The sequence below is a fragment of the Seriola dumerili genome, unplaced genomic scaffold, assembly GCF_002260705.1.
Source record: "Seriola dumerili isolate Sdu_G_001 unplaced genomic scaffold, Sdu_1.0 BDQW01000191.1, whole genome shotgun sequence".
In the NCBI taxonomy this organism is placed as follows: domain Eukaryota; kingdom Metazoa; phylum Chordata; class Actinopteri; order Carangiformes; family Carangidae; genus Seriola; species Seriola dumerili.
The window spans coordinates 1,722,841-1,740,271 of NW_019174446.1; the positions used below are offsets into that span (position 1 = coordinate 1,722,841).

The window sequence follows — 17,431 nt, forward strand, 5'->3', positions numbered from 1 at the left end:
CATGGCATAAATATATTGATCTGGTAGTCTGCTGTGTTAATCACTGAAAAATATTCAAAATACTTGGCACATAATATACTGACAATCGTTGTTTACCACCATGTGACCTCTGTAGCTCCATTACTTTCAGAGTCTCACCTCTGTGTCACTGGTGACTGTCTGCTGCTGTAAGGTGAGGGTGAGCTGTCCTTGCTGTCCGGGCTCTTGCTGACACTCCACCTGCAGAGGACAGGAAATTTAACAATCAATTCACAGCCTGCACTTCAACACCACTAAAGAGATGTTCATTTGACTGTTACAGGAACTGTTTTCAGGCTGGTCAGGAGATTTCTGATGTGTGTGGAATGCCATTTTTCTTTTCCATTACCTCTGTGATGGGGAAGGCCTGCTGCTGTGTGTCCTCACTGAGACTGACCACAAACAGCACCTCGGAGGTGAGCAGCAGACAGCCGGCATGCTCCTGACCTGACCCACTCACAATGGTCACCTCCAGGGCCATGTGCAGCTCCGGTCGTCCCAGAGACTGAAGCATCTTCCTGTGGTCAGAGGAGAACAAGCAGGAAAGGATGTACATTATAAACAAGTTATGATATACACACACTATTTAGATGGACTGGATTGGAAAATTCAAACTTTACATACAATCAAATATTGAAAATAAGGCATTTGTAATTTTATGCTTAATCAACATGTAAACTGTAGGAAACAATCACATCACTTCACCCTGTGTGCATGGATTATGTGTACGTATAATTACACATAGTTAGACCTTTTAACTTCAGACATACACTTTCCCTATAAACACAAGACCACACAAAGTGTCAAACTAACCTCAGCACACACATACAAGTGACCATACGTGTCTGCATACATCCTGTAATTTACATTTTTGCATGTTCTCTGCATGGTTCCTATTACACATATGTCCAACAGGGAAATATGTGTGCAGGAAGTGAAGTGTTCAGTCATGTTCCTCTGACAGTTTGTTTACGTTGGAAGGCAGGTGCATTGCAGAGCAGATGTTGAAGCAGCCACAGTAGGGACAGTTTGGTTCTGCTCAGTGTTACTCAGCTCAAGTGTCTGGGCTACCTGCAGTAGTAAAAATAATTGATGGACGTCTGATGGAAACCAGTTTGACTGCAATGCAGCATGAATTAAACCACAGGGGAGCATTATCTCAGCATTCATGTATTTTTATCTTTTTTTCATCTTCCTCTAACGTTAGTAAAACACACTTCTAACCCCTCGGGTGACGACAACTAAAGTGGAATGTCCTGAATTAATATTGTATTTAAAATTTGGCCTTTCTCCTCATGGGACACTGACTGCTACTAGAAGTAAATGTTTGATAGCTATGGAAACCAAACTGTAGAAAATTCATTATAAATGCCTTTTCTATAGCTCCTGATAACCTTCTGGACACACAGGCCTCTATAAATTTTATGATATTAAGTGTTTCACTGTGAGAGCACACTGGAATCTCTGGTCTGTAGATACAGCTGCGCTTCAAGCCATTGTCTTTTTACGACACTGGACCCAAAGTTAACCTTCTGCTTGGCACAACATGTAACCTTTGTAAACTGAGTCTCTCCAAACCATTGCAACATACAAAGAAAGATGTTCCTGCTTCATCTGATGGCACATGGAAACATCTCTGGACAGACTCATAGTTAAATAACAAGAACAATTTCTAGCTGGCGGCTTTGGCAGAGTGCTTATAAAAACCTTTTAACATGGCTCGATGAGAACAAGGGAGGGCAGGCTGGCTACCATGTGTGGGATCAAGGTCAAACATCTTTCCAGACTTTTTTTGGGGGAAAGTGGGTAATAAACTCTCCAAGGTTATTTTAAACAAGACAGCAAAAATGAGGAGAGAGAACAGCAGATTCTGGAGTGAGTCCAACAACAGCAAAGGCAAGAACACATGTCCCATTTCTAAAGAAGACCCGGAGAAATGTAAAGAAGGAGCCTGCAGGCTTAATGAATGGTTCAGGCGTCATACCAGACATATTTAAGGTGGCTGTTCGGGGCCTGAGCCGACTTCTCCTCTATAGGCAGGTAGAGCTGTTTAGGAAGCTGCCACAGTCCTGCTCCATGAAGGATCCCTGTTCGGAGAGACAGTCAAGCATCAGTGCAACTATCAGGGACGTTTGTACATGCATTTAAATATGACGTCAAATCAATGAGACAAGCTGGTGCCATTCTGACTTAAATGTTAGCTGAACAATTACACAGTTTGCATTATTACAAAGTAAAATTCATAAAGAACACATGATTAGGCTGATTCTGTGTGTACATGTCAGAGTGAGTTCGTAACCCGTGTGCGTGTGGTCAGTTTTCCTTCATTCCACTTTAGCTGTCAGCAGAGCGGCAGCAGCAGCGAGCCAGTGAAGTCATCAAGTAGTTAAAACAGAGCCATAAAGAACACAGTGAGGTCCATTAATGATGTCACTGCACCGATACTCTGCAACAGTGTTCAGCTATGAGTGAGTGTTTGGGAGAGTGAATGTAGATATATCCATGTGTTTCATAAGAGAGGATGGAGTGTGACAGAATTACATCACAAATCAATGCAGTTGATCTCGCTGTATTAACATCAGATTGAGTTTTTTGTGTGCATGTTGTCAGAGTGAGTAGTGATGTCTGTTTCTGCTGAGGCTGCATGTGTATGCCTAAGATTGTGTTTGTGTGTGGAACAGATAAATCAGAGCCAGGTCCCCGGGGAGTCACTGCTCTTAAATGAAGCTGCTCACCTCGTTGGTAGTTCATGTGCTGTAGCCAAGACCTGTTAGCACCAACACACACCACCCTCTGACCCACTTCTCACCCCCACCCCCATCTTCTGGCCCCTATAAAAAACTAACTCCAGAGGCCATAACTGTGCATGTATGATTAGGCGCGCGCGTGTGTGTGTGTGACTCAGGGGGTCTTTCAGCAGCTCTCTCCTGTGTCTAAAGGCCTCTGTCTGAGGCCAAGAGGAAAAAAAAAGGTGAGATCGTCCACCCATTTATGATTTTCCTGTCACATTAAGTCTAATTCATGTGTTTATTAGACTATTGTTGCCTAACTCTCCTTGGAAAGTTTTACAAAATGGCAGTTATAATGTGTTAATGATGTGAAAGCTTGCATCTCTACATCACAGATTTTGCATTCATTTGAAAATGTAATTTAAATGACTTCATGTTGAATAGACAAACACATTTCAAACATGTTCAGTTTTCTGTGTTTGATGTTTCCCCACAAAATGATGGAGCTCGCTGACAGACACCAAAACAACAAACTATTGGTTAGTTTTCTATGGCCCCTGAGTTTTTTAACTAAAAGTTGGCGAGTTAATCGTGTCTGTGTTGTTCACAATGAGAATCATACTCTAATTTTCCCTACAGCACAGCTTCTGAAGCAAAACATGATGATCAACATCGTGTCATCCTCGACTCATCCTGAACTCACCGTATCCAGTCTGGGACACCAATTCAGCTGCTCCCCCGATAGGCTTGGTGAAAACACCCACAATGCCTTTCCCCACTCCAGAGATGACCCCTTTGGCCTTGCTACCAGCTGAGCTCTGTATCTCCCAGTTCCTCTGGAAGTTCTGCATGGGCTGGTCCACAATCCCTGCTATCGCTCCTGCAGAACACAGATAAACTCTTTGTCCTTTGTTGTTCTAATGTGCTTTGTTAATAAATATCTAATAAAAGGCTTTTACAATTACAAAACGCAACATGCACACAGAATTCAATTCATCTTTTGCAGATAACAAAGGGCCAAGGCAGTGATTCTGATTCAGTGAGACATGGGAAACAGAGTTTGACATACAGAATCCAAAGTGTCATATATAAAAAAAAAACAGGAATTCAGACATTCTTTTGCACTACAGAAAATATCTGACCATTCATTTTATGGATTACACAGATGTTGTGATTTACAGTGTATCTCAGAAATTATAATCCACTGTAACCCAGAGATGCGAGCAGCTGTTTGGTTTCAATGACAATATGCTCAGTGTGTTTGAGTGTGAGGGTTTTACTGCCCTCTGGGTGTTTATTGAGTCCCTGCTGTGCTGTCTCCACTGCTCCGTCTCACAGCTCTCTGTGACTGTGCACACCACAGTGTGTGTGCCTTTGGACAGTAGATGAAAGGTGTGTGGGCAGAACATGTTTCCATACATATCTAGCAACTTGATGCTGAGGCAAGAGAGATTATACTTTATATCAGGCTTGACTATAAAAACTAACATGACTAAACAAAAATATCAGTGCATTTATTGCTCACTTTATCCATAAGTCTTTCTTGGAATTCATTTATTGCTTGTAATGATTCTTTTTGTTGAAAGCCAACATTGTGATTGCATCCATTCTAATTTTCCAAAACCCTGGGAAACTAGTTTGTGAGAACAAAGTTCTATTGTTGTCCACTGTTTCTGACATTTGTGCCATTTCTCATCAAACGACTTATTCTGTGTGAGATAGTGTAGTTACTAATAAGATACTAATAGTGCGAGGTAAAAAACTGAGTTGCAGGACCAGGAAAACATTTGGGATTGTTCAACTAAATTCTGACATTTAGAGGGGTTGCCACATAAGTGTGAAAATATCCTTTTTTTTTATTGTGCTACAGTATTACTGATTAGCCATCACGAATGCAAATGATGCTATCATGAGAGGCCTCTATATGAGAATACCTAACAAGCTGATGCCGAGTCGTGACAGCCCTTGTCTCAGTCCGTCGCCGAGGTTCTCTGGGAGCTGTCGCCTCCACTCCTCCTGCCTGGTGTAGTGCTCCTCATCCAGAGACAGGCGGTCCATGTTCCTGGCCAGACTTGTTGCTAAGTTGGTGATGGACGTCAGGGTACCTGAACACAGATAAGCCATGTTCAAATTAAATGTTTACAGTGTCAGTTGTAAATGTCAGTTTACAGTGACATTGTGAACACTGCCAGTAAGTGGTGGGTGAAGGTCATTAGAGTACTCACAATACTCCAACGATCAGAGATTAAAAAAGGGAAGCTGTGTAAGTACATGGTTTTCAAAATGTATTTATTTGGAGATTAAGTGGTTGCTCAAGGATACTTTGAGGTAAGTCCTGTGATTCTTGAGCTGTTGGACATGAACTAGAGCATCTTCCCTACTCCTGCTCTGGACATTTACTTTCTTTAATTTGATTAATTTCATTACATGACTCAGTGTTTGTGCTAACTAACGTGCCATCACTGCGTGATGATGATCTAAATGGAAACTGTTTATCACATAATGCATGTACTGTTTGAATCTGGGAGACAATTTAAAGGAAAACTGTAAATTAATGTTTTAGTACATAAATCCAATAAATAAATAAACCAAACAAAGATTGTGAACGTTGGTGTTACCCTTTGAGATGTGTTTGACGAAGGAGGTGGTTCCTCTGGACACCCCACTGACAAAGGCTCCAGGTCCACGGGTCAGACCCTCATATGGCAGGCGGAAGAAGTCGGAAACGCCGTTACCGATGCTCCGCACAAGGCTGGCCGGACTGCCGAGGATCTCCAAAGACCCCACCACCCAACCTGAGACAGAGGAACAACAGGAGGTCAGACGGTTACATTTGTGTATAATAATACTACAGTACTGCAGCCAAATATCTTCACAATATGTCCATATATATTGGAACATATAGGAAAACTGTTTGATGTGATCAATATAATGCTGTGAGATTTCTTTTATATTCATTTATCGATAGTGTCATGAATATTTCTTTAACTCGTTCATGCTGACAAGCCACTAAGAAAAGGGAATAACATTCTGGAATGTAGTGGATCTCCATTTGCTCAATGCTATAAGATGTTTTAGTTGTTAAACAGCCTTCGTTCTGTTTTCTGGAGGAACTTCAACTTTAACTGTGTTGTTCTTGGAGGTAGCCATGTAAAACACCATGTACTCAACATACTGTATAATCCTACAATCATTTTTACACATCTGAAGTTAGTTTTGCATTTAACAGAAATAAAAAGGAAGACATCTGGAATGCCTGCTCTTAGGAGGAACATTAAACATACCAGCCATTTGAGTAAACTCCCTTTCATTATCTTCTATGAGCCAGAAACAGTTTGGAGTGAAGGCTCTCCCAATCAAAACAACTCACAGAATAACCACAGCTCCACAATAAAATGTTTTACATAATGATTACATGTTTAACACTGTGTTAATCGGAACAAAAAGGTTCACAAACACGTGCACAGATACACATATACACTTCTGCACACAGACATACACACTCCTGCATGTAATCACACATGTGCCACAGCGAGATTTACAGTCTCATACTATCTCACTTCTCTCATTCAGCCGTAGAGTCTCCTTCAGGTGGCACGGCTCATTGATATTTATGCGCTGACAATTGCATCACAAAAATCAAATAGCCATTTCTCAACGCTCTGTTCTTATTCCCTGTCAATTTGCTCTTGAGTGATGGACTCTAATGGTAGGTAACCAACTCCAGTGGGGCCAAGCGGTCGTTTCTGTTTTACATGGTCTCCCAGTTGTGGTTTGGGTAAAGCATAAAGTCCTGACAGGAGCTGATGTTTACAGGGCTGAGTCATGCTTTTAAATACACACATACACATGCACACACTGGAGTGTATGCGTAGACAGAGTAATATCCATATGTTTATAAGTCTTTGCATGTGCAGACCATGGATTTACGCCTGTGGGTGTATGTGTGGTTGTAGTACCATACATCCTAAAGCTAATCAGTCCCAGAATGCAATGCTTCCAGGAGTCTCTCTCCATGATGACTCAGGAAGAGGAGAACGTGGTGAGGTGATGTGTTGAAATACGAGCAGAAATGAGGGCTCTAACGAGAGACAGCGGGAAGGAAGCATCCGGCCAGAACGGTGATTTCTGATGTGGAAATGTCTGGGTTAAATCAGACCATGTGTGGAGCTTTTGACTACACAGGAGGACAATGCAGGAGAGAGGTATGGTGCCTTTATAGGGCCCGATAAGTCAGGCTTAGACCTGGTGGCCGTTTGCAGATTAACCATAACATCCTGCCTACACGCACAGTGTGAAGCATGAGTCAGACCTTACGATGAAACAGTAAATTATAGCAATGAGAGAATCTAAATCTTTTTTGGGGGCTTCCAGTCATTCAGGTTTTTGTTTTAGTTTTATTGCATTTTTGCCACAAAGCAACGGGAGCACCTGGAGCTCATGGGAGCAACCATTTCAAAAGTTCAACTCTGACTTAGTGAGAATAAATTATGGAATTTCTCACTCAAGCACAAATCCTGTTATTCTGTAAATAATGCGTATACAACATGATCGGACGAAACACACGCTGGCCTATAGAACCATTTGCTGTATAGGCTAATATGGTGGATATGGTACATTCTCTCTCTGTCCATGACCGACCTGCTCTGAAGAGGGCTCCGGCAGCATAGTGCATGGCCAGAGCGTGGACCAGCTGTCTGGCTGTGGTGCAGAGTGGCCCTCTCTCGAACAGAGAGAAGGAGAGAGGAGTGTGGTCTGAGGCGATGTACAGCTTCAGGGAAGCATGGATGCTGACCAGCAGGTTGACTGGCTGGATGGTCAGCTTCTGCAGCCGCACAGGGTTGACCAACGCCTGCATTGACTGAAGCACCTGGATGACATTAATATCACAATATTAACATTTTTCAGATCATCATTTATCCCTGTCCTTCATGGTATTATTTCATCATTACATGATGTGACGATGATGACATAAAGGTAAGTGTGTAAAACACAACAGTGATACTGTTACCTGTAGGTCTGTCCCAAGCTGAACATAGCACTGTGATTATAATATAATGAGAATGCAGTAACTAAATAAAGTGACTCATCAATTCCTACATAAAGACAACATGTTATGAATAGTGCACCTGTTCAGGGAGGACGGGGGCTGATCCAGGCTCTCTGCTCCTCTGGGTCTGTGCTATAGCTGAGGCAATAGCTCTGTCGGGGATGTAGGTGTAGAACAGGGTCTTAATGTAGTAAACGAAGGTGTCTTCAAGATAGACTCTGGCAGGCTGCAGCTGGAAGGTGACCTAAAGAGGATGCACACAAAGCTGTAATGAGAACTGAAAATTCATGATTGTTGAAGATGAAGAGAATAAACTGACTTGGACAATCAAGTAGATGACTGATTTCTGTAAACAGTTTCCAAGTTTGTAGAAATGATTATTTTTTTGTATTTCTTCTTATGTTTTGCATATAATGACATTCATTTATCTACATCTTGTATAGATTACCATTTGTTAAAACAGGAAGAGCATTCTTGTTTTGAGTTTCTTCTTTCACTTTTTTATGTTGGTTTTGTGTCAATGAAGCAATTCCTATGTGCTGAGTTATCCAGTATATTGAATGTAATTGACTTGGACAAACTGATACCAAGGCTCTGAAAAACTGTGAATTTCAGTGTCAAAAGAATTTAGTCTTTTTGAAACTAGCAAAATTGCAGTTGTAAGACAATTTACTGCTGAATTATTACACTGTGTTAAGCTTGTTATGTAAAACTTTATGGTGGCATGTGATTTGTAAGGTTTTTGCTCTGTAGCTATGTGGCTTATAGACTTTCTGGGTGCTGAGGTGATGCTAAAGAGCACTGCATGGTTGCTTGGGTACACTATGTGATTACTGGAGTTACAGAAGTAACAGTGCTTTTAGTAGCAGAACTGTGCTCATAAAATACAGAAAGCAAGAAAAATAAATAATTAACGGCAATGTTCAGGTTGTCAGAGTGACAGCAGCAGAGTCTACTGCAACAAAAGAAATGGAAATAAAAAAAGACGGAGGAATGAATCCAACCTCCTCCATGGTGCATTTGTCTCCAGCCAGCATCATCCTCAGCTGCAGAAAACAAGAGGATTTGAACTCCTGCAGGGCTTCAGCCGACTGTGTGGGGTTGGCATCACTGCTCCACGGACCCCCGGGATCAGTTCCCCCTCTCTGATCCTGGCACAGCAGCACGGGGAAGTGGAAGCTGGCTCGGTTATACAGCTGGTTGTCTACTTGCAGACTGGAGCAGTAGACCTCAATCAGAGAGGTATCAAGCATCAGCGCTGAAACGGGTGCTGTGTCCATGGCAGGGTCATCTGCCAGCTCCAGGGGAAGGGAGGGGGGTGCTGGAGCCAGGCTGAGGAGCAGCTTGGTCAATGTGAGTCTTAGCAGCTCCACAGAACCGGAGGGACTAGTGATGTCATCACTCAACGCCACACTGGTCTCACTCAGGAGGACTCTGAAGGACAGCTTGGAAGACCTGAAAACAAAATAGAGATTATTCATGTGAAAGTACAGTAGTAGTACCAATAGGCTGTTATAAGTTTTATTGTCCCTTTTGCTAACTAAAAGCAAAAAAACATAACTAAAGGTTCAACTATGCATGTGTATGATGGGTCTGTTTATTGATAGGCCAAATCATTCATCTTGTACTAACGATGTTTAATGAATTTCCTTCCACCAGAGCACATTATCAAAGATCACTGATGTCATTTGTTTACATTTACCTCATATGTGATTACATTAATTTCCTGTTTTGCCAAAATGACAAAGCAGCTATGTGTTGAGGTAATGGAATAAAGCTGTAATACAGTGGCCCTGAGAACTGAACACACTGCAGCTTAACACAACACATGCAAATAGACAGAGCACACAATTTAAGAAAACATCTGCAATTTGACAACACATGTGCAGCATTTAGAAAAAATGCTGCAAAGTGAAAACACACAACCACACACAGAAAACAGTCAAATACATACATGGTGTATAAATACAGAAAACAGGCCAATAGAACAGACAACAACAGAAAACTAAAAAGTGATGAACAGAGTTGGTATCTGGATCAATCTGTTGTTTCTATGGTGACTGAAGCAGTTACTCAGGGTGACTGTCTATTGATGGTGTTGAAAAATGAGCTAAAATGTAAGTTTGGGATTTTTCTTTTTCCTTTGTTTAAACATGTTGATCAAGTGATTGAGATATTATTCCAGATATCTACTGTTAACCCTTCAGCGTTATGCGTTTTCTGTATTTCAGAATCAGAAAAACTTTAATGATCCCCACAGGGAAATAGTTTTGTAACAATCGATTGTAAATAAGTGCAAACTACTATAAAACTACTATGAAATAGTGATAATAATAAATAGACAGACACTGAATAGAATAATATGCAAATGTGCAAAAAGTAAAAACTAATGTGTGCCAGGTAGAATCACAGTAACCGTAACCATAATGTGCAAGTAAACTGGTGTAATGTGGTCTAACAGTGGATTAATACTAGTTTAGGAGCAGAGAACTGATGGAGATGTGCAGAAAGGGGAGGAACACCACAGGAAGGAATGACTTCCTGTGGTGTTCAGTGGAGCACTCAGTCATTCTGAGTGTCTGGCTGAACATGCTGCTCTGGCTGAGGGTGTGCAGAGGGTGGCAGATGTTGTCCATGACATCTTCCTATCTTTTGGTTGCGTTTTCTGTATTTACAGCTCATTTCTGTATTTCCTTTTGTTTTTCTCACTTGTCAGATTGGGGAAGATGTTTTCTAAGTTTGCTTGTGTGTTGTCTATTTGCATCGTCTTAGGTCGCAGTTCCTAATACCATGTTCTACTGTGCAAATAATTTCACTCAAGACTCCACAAGAAAGTTTTAGTGCCCTCCTGTGGTGAAATTGATGCCTGTTTCCTCATGTTTGGAGTCTAGTAACAGCTGCTGCATGAAAACCTTACTGTTAACAATGATCATAAAGGAATTTGAAGTGAAGACGGTAAAAGGCACACTAGTAGATATCTTGAGGTTGTGAACAACAACATACACAAATGATTTATTATGGTTCAAATATGTAGGGAACATAAAACAACAATAGAACCACTGCCTGTGCACACATACCTGCTGTGCTGGTTGATTACAGGGTCCACACTGCCCTCTGGTGCCAGAGACAAAACCAGGGTACCTCTCTCATACACCACACCTACGTAGAGACACCCAAAGCCTGGCAGGAACACCACCTGGAGAACAGCAGAATACAAATCTGTAGTGAGATGGTCACGGACAGAGAGTGCTACTTGTTTCACCTTGAATAAACTTTGAGGAGGCAACTTAACACATTCACATAGCTCAGCTCAGTGCTGTTTACATTGTGCTTTGTGTGTGTGCGTGTTTCAGAACATACATGTGTCTGACTTTAACCTCCACCACTCCAGGTCTGGAGTGATCAGCCCCTCATGTGACGAAAGGAAGCAGATCCCTGCTGAACACTTTGCTGAGCAGTCATAACAAGTCCAACCTTTGACCTCTCCCCCCTACCACAGAGGTCAGACTCAGACCTCACAGTAACCAGAGATACACAGCCTCAACCTCAACCCCAACCTGCAGCTGGCTAGACACAACACCAAACATTAGACACACTACTCTTTAACATCCTGCTAACCACACTATTACACTGACCAGACCAGAAATACTTCGGCTGTGGACGCGCACGCACGCACACGTTTGGTGTAGATTTGGCCAGGAGTACCACAGTGAAAGACGGAGGTGTGCTTGTATGGGGCTGCATTCATACAAAAAGTGTAGGGCATGTGTCACTATTAATGCAAGTTTGCATACGCAAACACTGAATGAAAAGATGACCCCCAGTCTCGAGAAGCTTGGCAGGAGTGAGCAGCATGACAATGATCCCAAACACACAGTAAATATCACACCAGTTTGTAAAGAAGAAAGCAGTGATAACTATGACCTGACCAAGTATGTTCCCTGACTGGGATCCAACAGAAAACCTTTGGACTACTTTAAAGTAAAAGGTAGAGCAACAAAAGCTCTCCAGCAAAGAGCAGCTGAAAAGAATCATCTGTGAAGAATGGCAGAACGTCTCTCCAGAGATTTGTGAATGGAAAAAAATGAATGGAATCTATACAAAGGTGAACTGACTTTTGTTGCAGCTGATTCTTAAACATGGATGTTTCAATTAGTTTCTGCTTTTCAAATTAATTGGCTTCAATCTTCTTTGGCTAAAAACGAATTAAATTCAATTAAATGGACAGGATTTATAATTACTGTAGTGATACTGACTAGGGGTGTCCTCAGTTTTGTTGTATACTCTACATGCATGCTTCTACCTGAGTGCCCAGGCAGTTGATATCTATGGGGTCAGTCCAGTCAGTGGTGTTGTGGCCTGAGGTGGTTTTCAGCAGCAGTGTGGGCAGCATCTCTTTCTGCCTGCACTCGGGGAAACTGGAGAAGTGGTGGTAGAGCTCATGGTGCAGGGAACAATTAGCAGGCAGAGGACGGCAGAAGATCTCAGTTCTTGGAGTTTCTATGACAGATAAGACAAAATAGAGGATATGAAAAATAACAAATTATCCCAAAAAGCTTGTGAGAAGAAAGGAAATGGAGAAGATCTGGGACCAGATGAGAGGAGGGGTGTCAGGTCCAGTCAGACCTCGCCCTTCCTACCTTTGACATTTTCCTTCAACAGCAGTGGGATAGGACACTTGTTGTGGATCAGCATGCGAGGAGAGGGGTCCTCATTCAGAGTGATGTACGTCACCCCAAGGTGCTCCTGATACGTCAGTACTATGGCTCTGCAAAACATATATAAACAAACCCATAAATAAACCTTCCACAGACAGCTCAAATCCCAACCCCTTCTAACCACACACAGAAGAGAACACACACCCAATGGCATGCCAAACGTCACATCACTGCTGCGTCCATTTGCTTCATTGACGGAGCCCTAACTGAAGTCAAGCAGTGACACACCATTACTCTGTGTGTGTGTGTGTGTGTGTGTGCGTGCATGTGTTTGTGTCGATATTTGTGTTTCTGTTTGTATCTGTGTGTCTGGCAGTGCATACATTAGTGCACAAACACATAGTAAATGAGTGAAGCCTAAAGTATGTCTGTGAAAAAAGAAATGATTTGCACATCAGCCTATTTATTGTATATGCCACTGTGTGCCACAGAAAAAAGAAAAAGAAAAGGAAAGTAAGAAAGAAAGACATGACACAGATTGAGAGGGATCGATTGCACAAGACAAGCTGAGAGATTGACGGTGGAAATGTTGAGGGCATTTCTCCTTTTGCTTCATCTCCAGTGTTTAACAAGCTGTGACCAGCTACAGTGCCTCCCTGCTTGATGTCTTGTGCCAGCTGGGGTTCAGATCCCTGCTCTAAATGGACTGTTACAGCCAGCAAACCACAAATGCTCTGCTTCACCCACCTGCTGTTAAGGCCAACTCCAGAGTCTAGTTCCCCAGGAACAGACAAACTCTGCCTGGGGAAGTCTGGTCGAATGGGAGCAGGGAGGCTCCATGCTGCAGATCCAACTCCAGCATCGGGTCTGGGAAACAAGCTGAAGAGCATGTGTCTTAGTGGCAGAGGGTACTCCACCTTTCCCTGGACACTGGTTTGGAGGAGGTCCCAGCACGGCACAGAGCAGGGCTTGGCCAGGGACGACTCTTCAGAAGGAGCGAGGCTGAACACTGCTGTCTCTGGTATCTCACAGGCCTGGGGAGAGACCATAATATAAACATGTTGAAAAGGAAGAGGAAAACAGAGGAAAGAATGAGAAAGAGGAGAGGAAAGAAGGGAGGGAGATGAGAGAAAATAAAGGAAAATAAAACAATTTAAAGACAGGAGACAGATGAGGAAGGCAAAAAACAAAATTAAAAAAAAGCTTTGATGGAAGAAAAAAGAACAGACCAGAAGACACAGAGGTGAGGAGAACAAATGAGAATAAATAGGGGGTGGGGTGGGTGGACAGAAGTTGCGTTAGAAAAGGATATGAGATGGGACATCAAGTCAAAGAAGAAAAGAAAGAAACAGAGAGACGAAGATGCAAGTGATTACAACAAAAGATACATAGTAAAACCACATTGTTATTGTACTCTCTTCTTTCTCCCACTGAGCTTAGCACTAAATTGGTAGCAGAGAAGCCCTGCTGTGCTGGTTTAGCAGCCTGTGCGCGGCGAGTAGTTGAGGACTATAGGGATTAGGCACTAAGCATGATGAATAGACCAACTAAAAAGGCATTCCTAGCCTTGTTTGTGGTCTGTGTTATTGTTAAGCCCAGCGCCCGCTATTTAGTTTTTTAGGCTTTTTTCTTTTTAAAAAGTTTTTCAGTCAATTAGTGGCAACTGGCAAGCTCTGCCATCGTTCTTTAAGGGGATCTGAAGGCTCGTTAGATGACATCACTACATTGTTACTCTCTTTGGGGACAAGCAGCAGATGAAAGTGAGAAGGGAAACCTGCATTCAATTCTGGGTGTTTGTCTAATGTCCCTATGAAGTGCCATTGCCACATTGTGAGAACGGTGGAGGGAGAAAAGGGGGGGCAACATGATCTGATGGAAAACGGCTTGCTATGTCCCTGCAATGTGTACGTGTGGTTGTGGTGGATGTGTGTGAGTAATGTGCGTAGGGAATATACTGTATGTGTGAAGCTTCAGAAACTGTAGCAGGACAGGACAGACATGAGGACCATACAGGATGCAGGACCATACACATACATTCAAACACACACACACACACACACACACACAGAGGCCTTATGATTATGAGGTAGCAGCATGGAACGGAAGCTATCGGGCTGGGGATTGACATTATTTCACAGAGAGCTGGAGCAAACACTTCAGCTGGTGGGGACTTAGAGACTGGGCAGATGTTGTGATGTATGAAATATTTTCCTTGTACTGCCTTGAAGTCTTGCCTCACATGTTCTAGCCCTACGCCAGGACAAGCAGTTGTTTTTACATGTTTAAATAAAGGGGGAGAACAAAAAAAACATACAAAGACATTGTGTATTTGAGCATTTCATATTTGACCAAGAACAAAAATAACCCAGATTTGACATGATTTGACACAATTTCATTAAGTCATAGAATAAATCAGCTACTTCATTTGAGTCACACTACTGAGGGTTACTTATTGCAGGAGAAAGTGTGTTCATGTGAGCATTTATGCACAATACCTGGTCATCAGCTCCCAATGCGTGGTGAGTCAGCAGAGGCCTGTACTGTATCGTGTAAGGAGTGGCATTGACAAGAATAGTTCTGTCTTCTATCTGTAGGATCTGGATGCCGTGTCTCACCACAGACGACACACAGAACTGACAAAGCTACAGGAGGGAAACAACAGTCACTATGTTGTCAGCAATCAATGATAAAAAACAAGCATAAAAACAAAACGAGTTACTTGAGAGATCTGGATATTATCTTCATGTGGAGATGCAGAGCTAATAAAGTTGATGCAGTAATAAAAGATACATTCAAAAATGTTTTAATAAAACTTTCATTTCGATGCTGTCTGTTCAACAATCTACTCAAAACTGTTTTCAGTTAACTACATTATACTGCATGGTAGTAAAAAACATTTTCATGATACCATCTATGGCCTTAAAGTAAAATCCAATTACTTTAAATGACTATTTCAAGACCTAAATTTTACTATTTTAAGGTCAATTTTCCTTCTTTTCTGTCTCAAAAATCTTTTTCTTTTTTCCACTTTACTGTTTTGGTATCAGTATATATCTAAACAAGTGAACAGTTTGGTTTTAACTACAGTTGGCTTGTGGTAGAAAAACAGCTGATGAATAAAAACAGCTGAAAACCAGCATGTAATTCAATAAACACACCAGAACTTGTAAAATGCATTCTGATATATTACAACATAGTTCCTTATTAAAAGCCTAATGTGTCTTGACTTGATAATTCAATAAACTACTTCACTTTCCTTTTTGGAAAACACCTTTTTAAATATCAGGACTTTTATGATTGCATGGTTTAAAAGCTTATAAGTTTGACCGTTGTTTGCCTCACCTTCTGTCTTCCAGGGAAGGCTCCCAGGGTGATGTCAGCCTCCACATATCCCTCCTCATCCAGTGTGACCACCTCTGAACCTGAACCCTCCTTCCATCGAGGAGAGGTCAAGTCATGGACGAGTTTCAGTGCTGTAGACTTGTGGACGGTGTTAGTGTGGGCCCAGTAGATACCAATCTGGAAGGCTTCCTGGATGGTGAATGGTGGGTCAGAGGGAAAGATGTGAGGGTGAGAATGGGAAATTGACAAAGGGAGGAAGAAATCAGAGGTCAAATCACTGTCAGTCATTTCAGACAATTTGGGCTATTAAATCTGACTGTATTTGATTGCATTTTGGAAACAGTCACATGGTAAGGGTCAACTGTGGTTTCATTGCCAACAACTCAAGCACAGTGTTTCTGACAGTGTCCATGTTCCCTGCATAGCTTTTCAAACAGTCCTGGCAAATGAAGACTACATAACCTCCATCACTGTAGGCTGTGTTATGAGAACATAATTTAAGAGCCTCACAAATGCTTGAGTGACAGCTGTTTCAGCATCATAAGCCTTCTGCCCTAGACCCATCAACTCTGAGAGACCAAGTCCTCTCTCCACTTGTTGTTCCATGATAAATAGCAGGGTGCTATGGAAACAATGCTTTATTTGTTTCTATTTCACAGGCTATTACACATTTACCACTTTTTATTTTGTTTCTTTGTGCTGAACCGTATCAGCACTTGTTCTTTGATACGTTGCCTTCTCGCTTAGCTCTGGGTTAGTGGTAGAGAAATCTGTTTATGTGTGTGTTATGTTCCACGGGGGGAAAACCATCTGCAGACTTCTTCTTCTGATCTCAGAAACCAGCGAGAAGACATGCCTACAGTATATGGTGACAGGGCTTGGCTGCAGATAAATACTTAGGCAGGGAATACTGTTGTAATGCAGCTCTGTTGAATGATCTCAGGTTTTGTGCTTATTAGTCAAGACTGTAATGAGAAAAGAGCTGCTTTCATACTGAAGGCTGTCATGCCATATACTTGATCTAAAAACATAATATATCTTTAGTGAAATTTTAAAAGATCACTGAATACCATGAAGTCACTAAGATTTGGAAAGTATACAGTCTATTAATGTCTTTCAGAACCAGAATTAGTTTTACTGGTTAAATCGTGTCCTGACTGAAAACATTTGAAAGTTGAGATTCATGCAATATGACTCCTTTGATGCAGCATGGCACGTAAGTATTACGTAAGAAATCCAAGTGATATAAGAACATTTAGAACAGAAAATTTGTTTTTCAGTGTATGCTTTTACATATGAAGTAGGAACCTGTGAAAATAGTTGTGTGATGGCTTCTGTGGATGTGGACAGAGACGTCTCAAGTCTTCAAGCCCAAATCAAGAATTGGGGTTATCTTGATCTTGATTTGGGTTTAAAGGCTGCAAAGTTTTACTAGAAAGCCTACGTTACAATTGAAGGCAGGGAGTTGGTAAGACATGGGTATTTACTTGGCAGGGGAAGATTAACAAAATATGCCACTGATTTGCATTATGGGAAATGCAGGATATTGTGTTTTTGGAGTTCGGGACTAAAGTTTGGATACTTTGGCCTCAGTAGCTTTGATTTTGACAGATTTTTTTTAAATAAATGTGTCA

General features: G+C 41.8%; 1 protein-coding gene across 1 annotated transcript in view; it reads right to left on the reverse strand.

The window, feature by feature from the left end:
- Positions 1-17,431, reverse strand: part of vps13b (vacuolar protein sorting 13 homolog B) — a 322,535-nt gene that overhangs the window by 500 nt on the left and 304,604 nt on the right. Inside the window, exons 53-67 of the mRNA XM_022753222.1 lie at positions 15,798-15,986; positions 14,951-15,097; positions 13,203-13,489; positions 12,438-12,565; positions 12,101-12,297; positions 10,875-10,993; positions 8,802-9,252; positions 7,877-8,041; positions 7,389-7,617; positions 5,366-5,542; positions 4,682-4,852; positions 3,451-3,627; positions 2,003-2,105; positions 368-536; positions 139-219 (exon numbers count right to left, since the gene is read on the reverse strand). Of these exons, the coding sequence (XP_022608943.1) occupies positions 139-219; positions 368-536; positions 2,003-2,105; positions 3,451-3,627; positions 4,682-4,852; positions 5,366-5,542; positions 7,389-7,617; positions 7,877-8,041; positions 8,802-9,252; positions 10,875-10,993; positions 12,101-12,297; positions 12,438-12,565; positions 13,203-13,489; positions 14,951-15,097; positions 15,798-15,986 (2,790 nt within the window). The remainder of the gene's footprint in view (positions 1-138; positions 220-367; positions 537-2,002; positions 2,106-3,450; positions 3,628-4,681; positions 4,853-5,365; positions 5,543-7,388; positions 7,618-7,876; positions 8,042-8,801; positions 9,253-10,874; positions 10,994-12,100; positions 12,298-12,437; positions 12,566-13,202; positions 13,490-14,950; positions 15,098-15,797; positions 15,987-17,431) is intronic.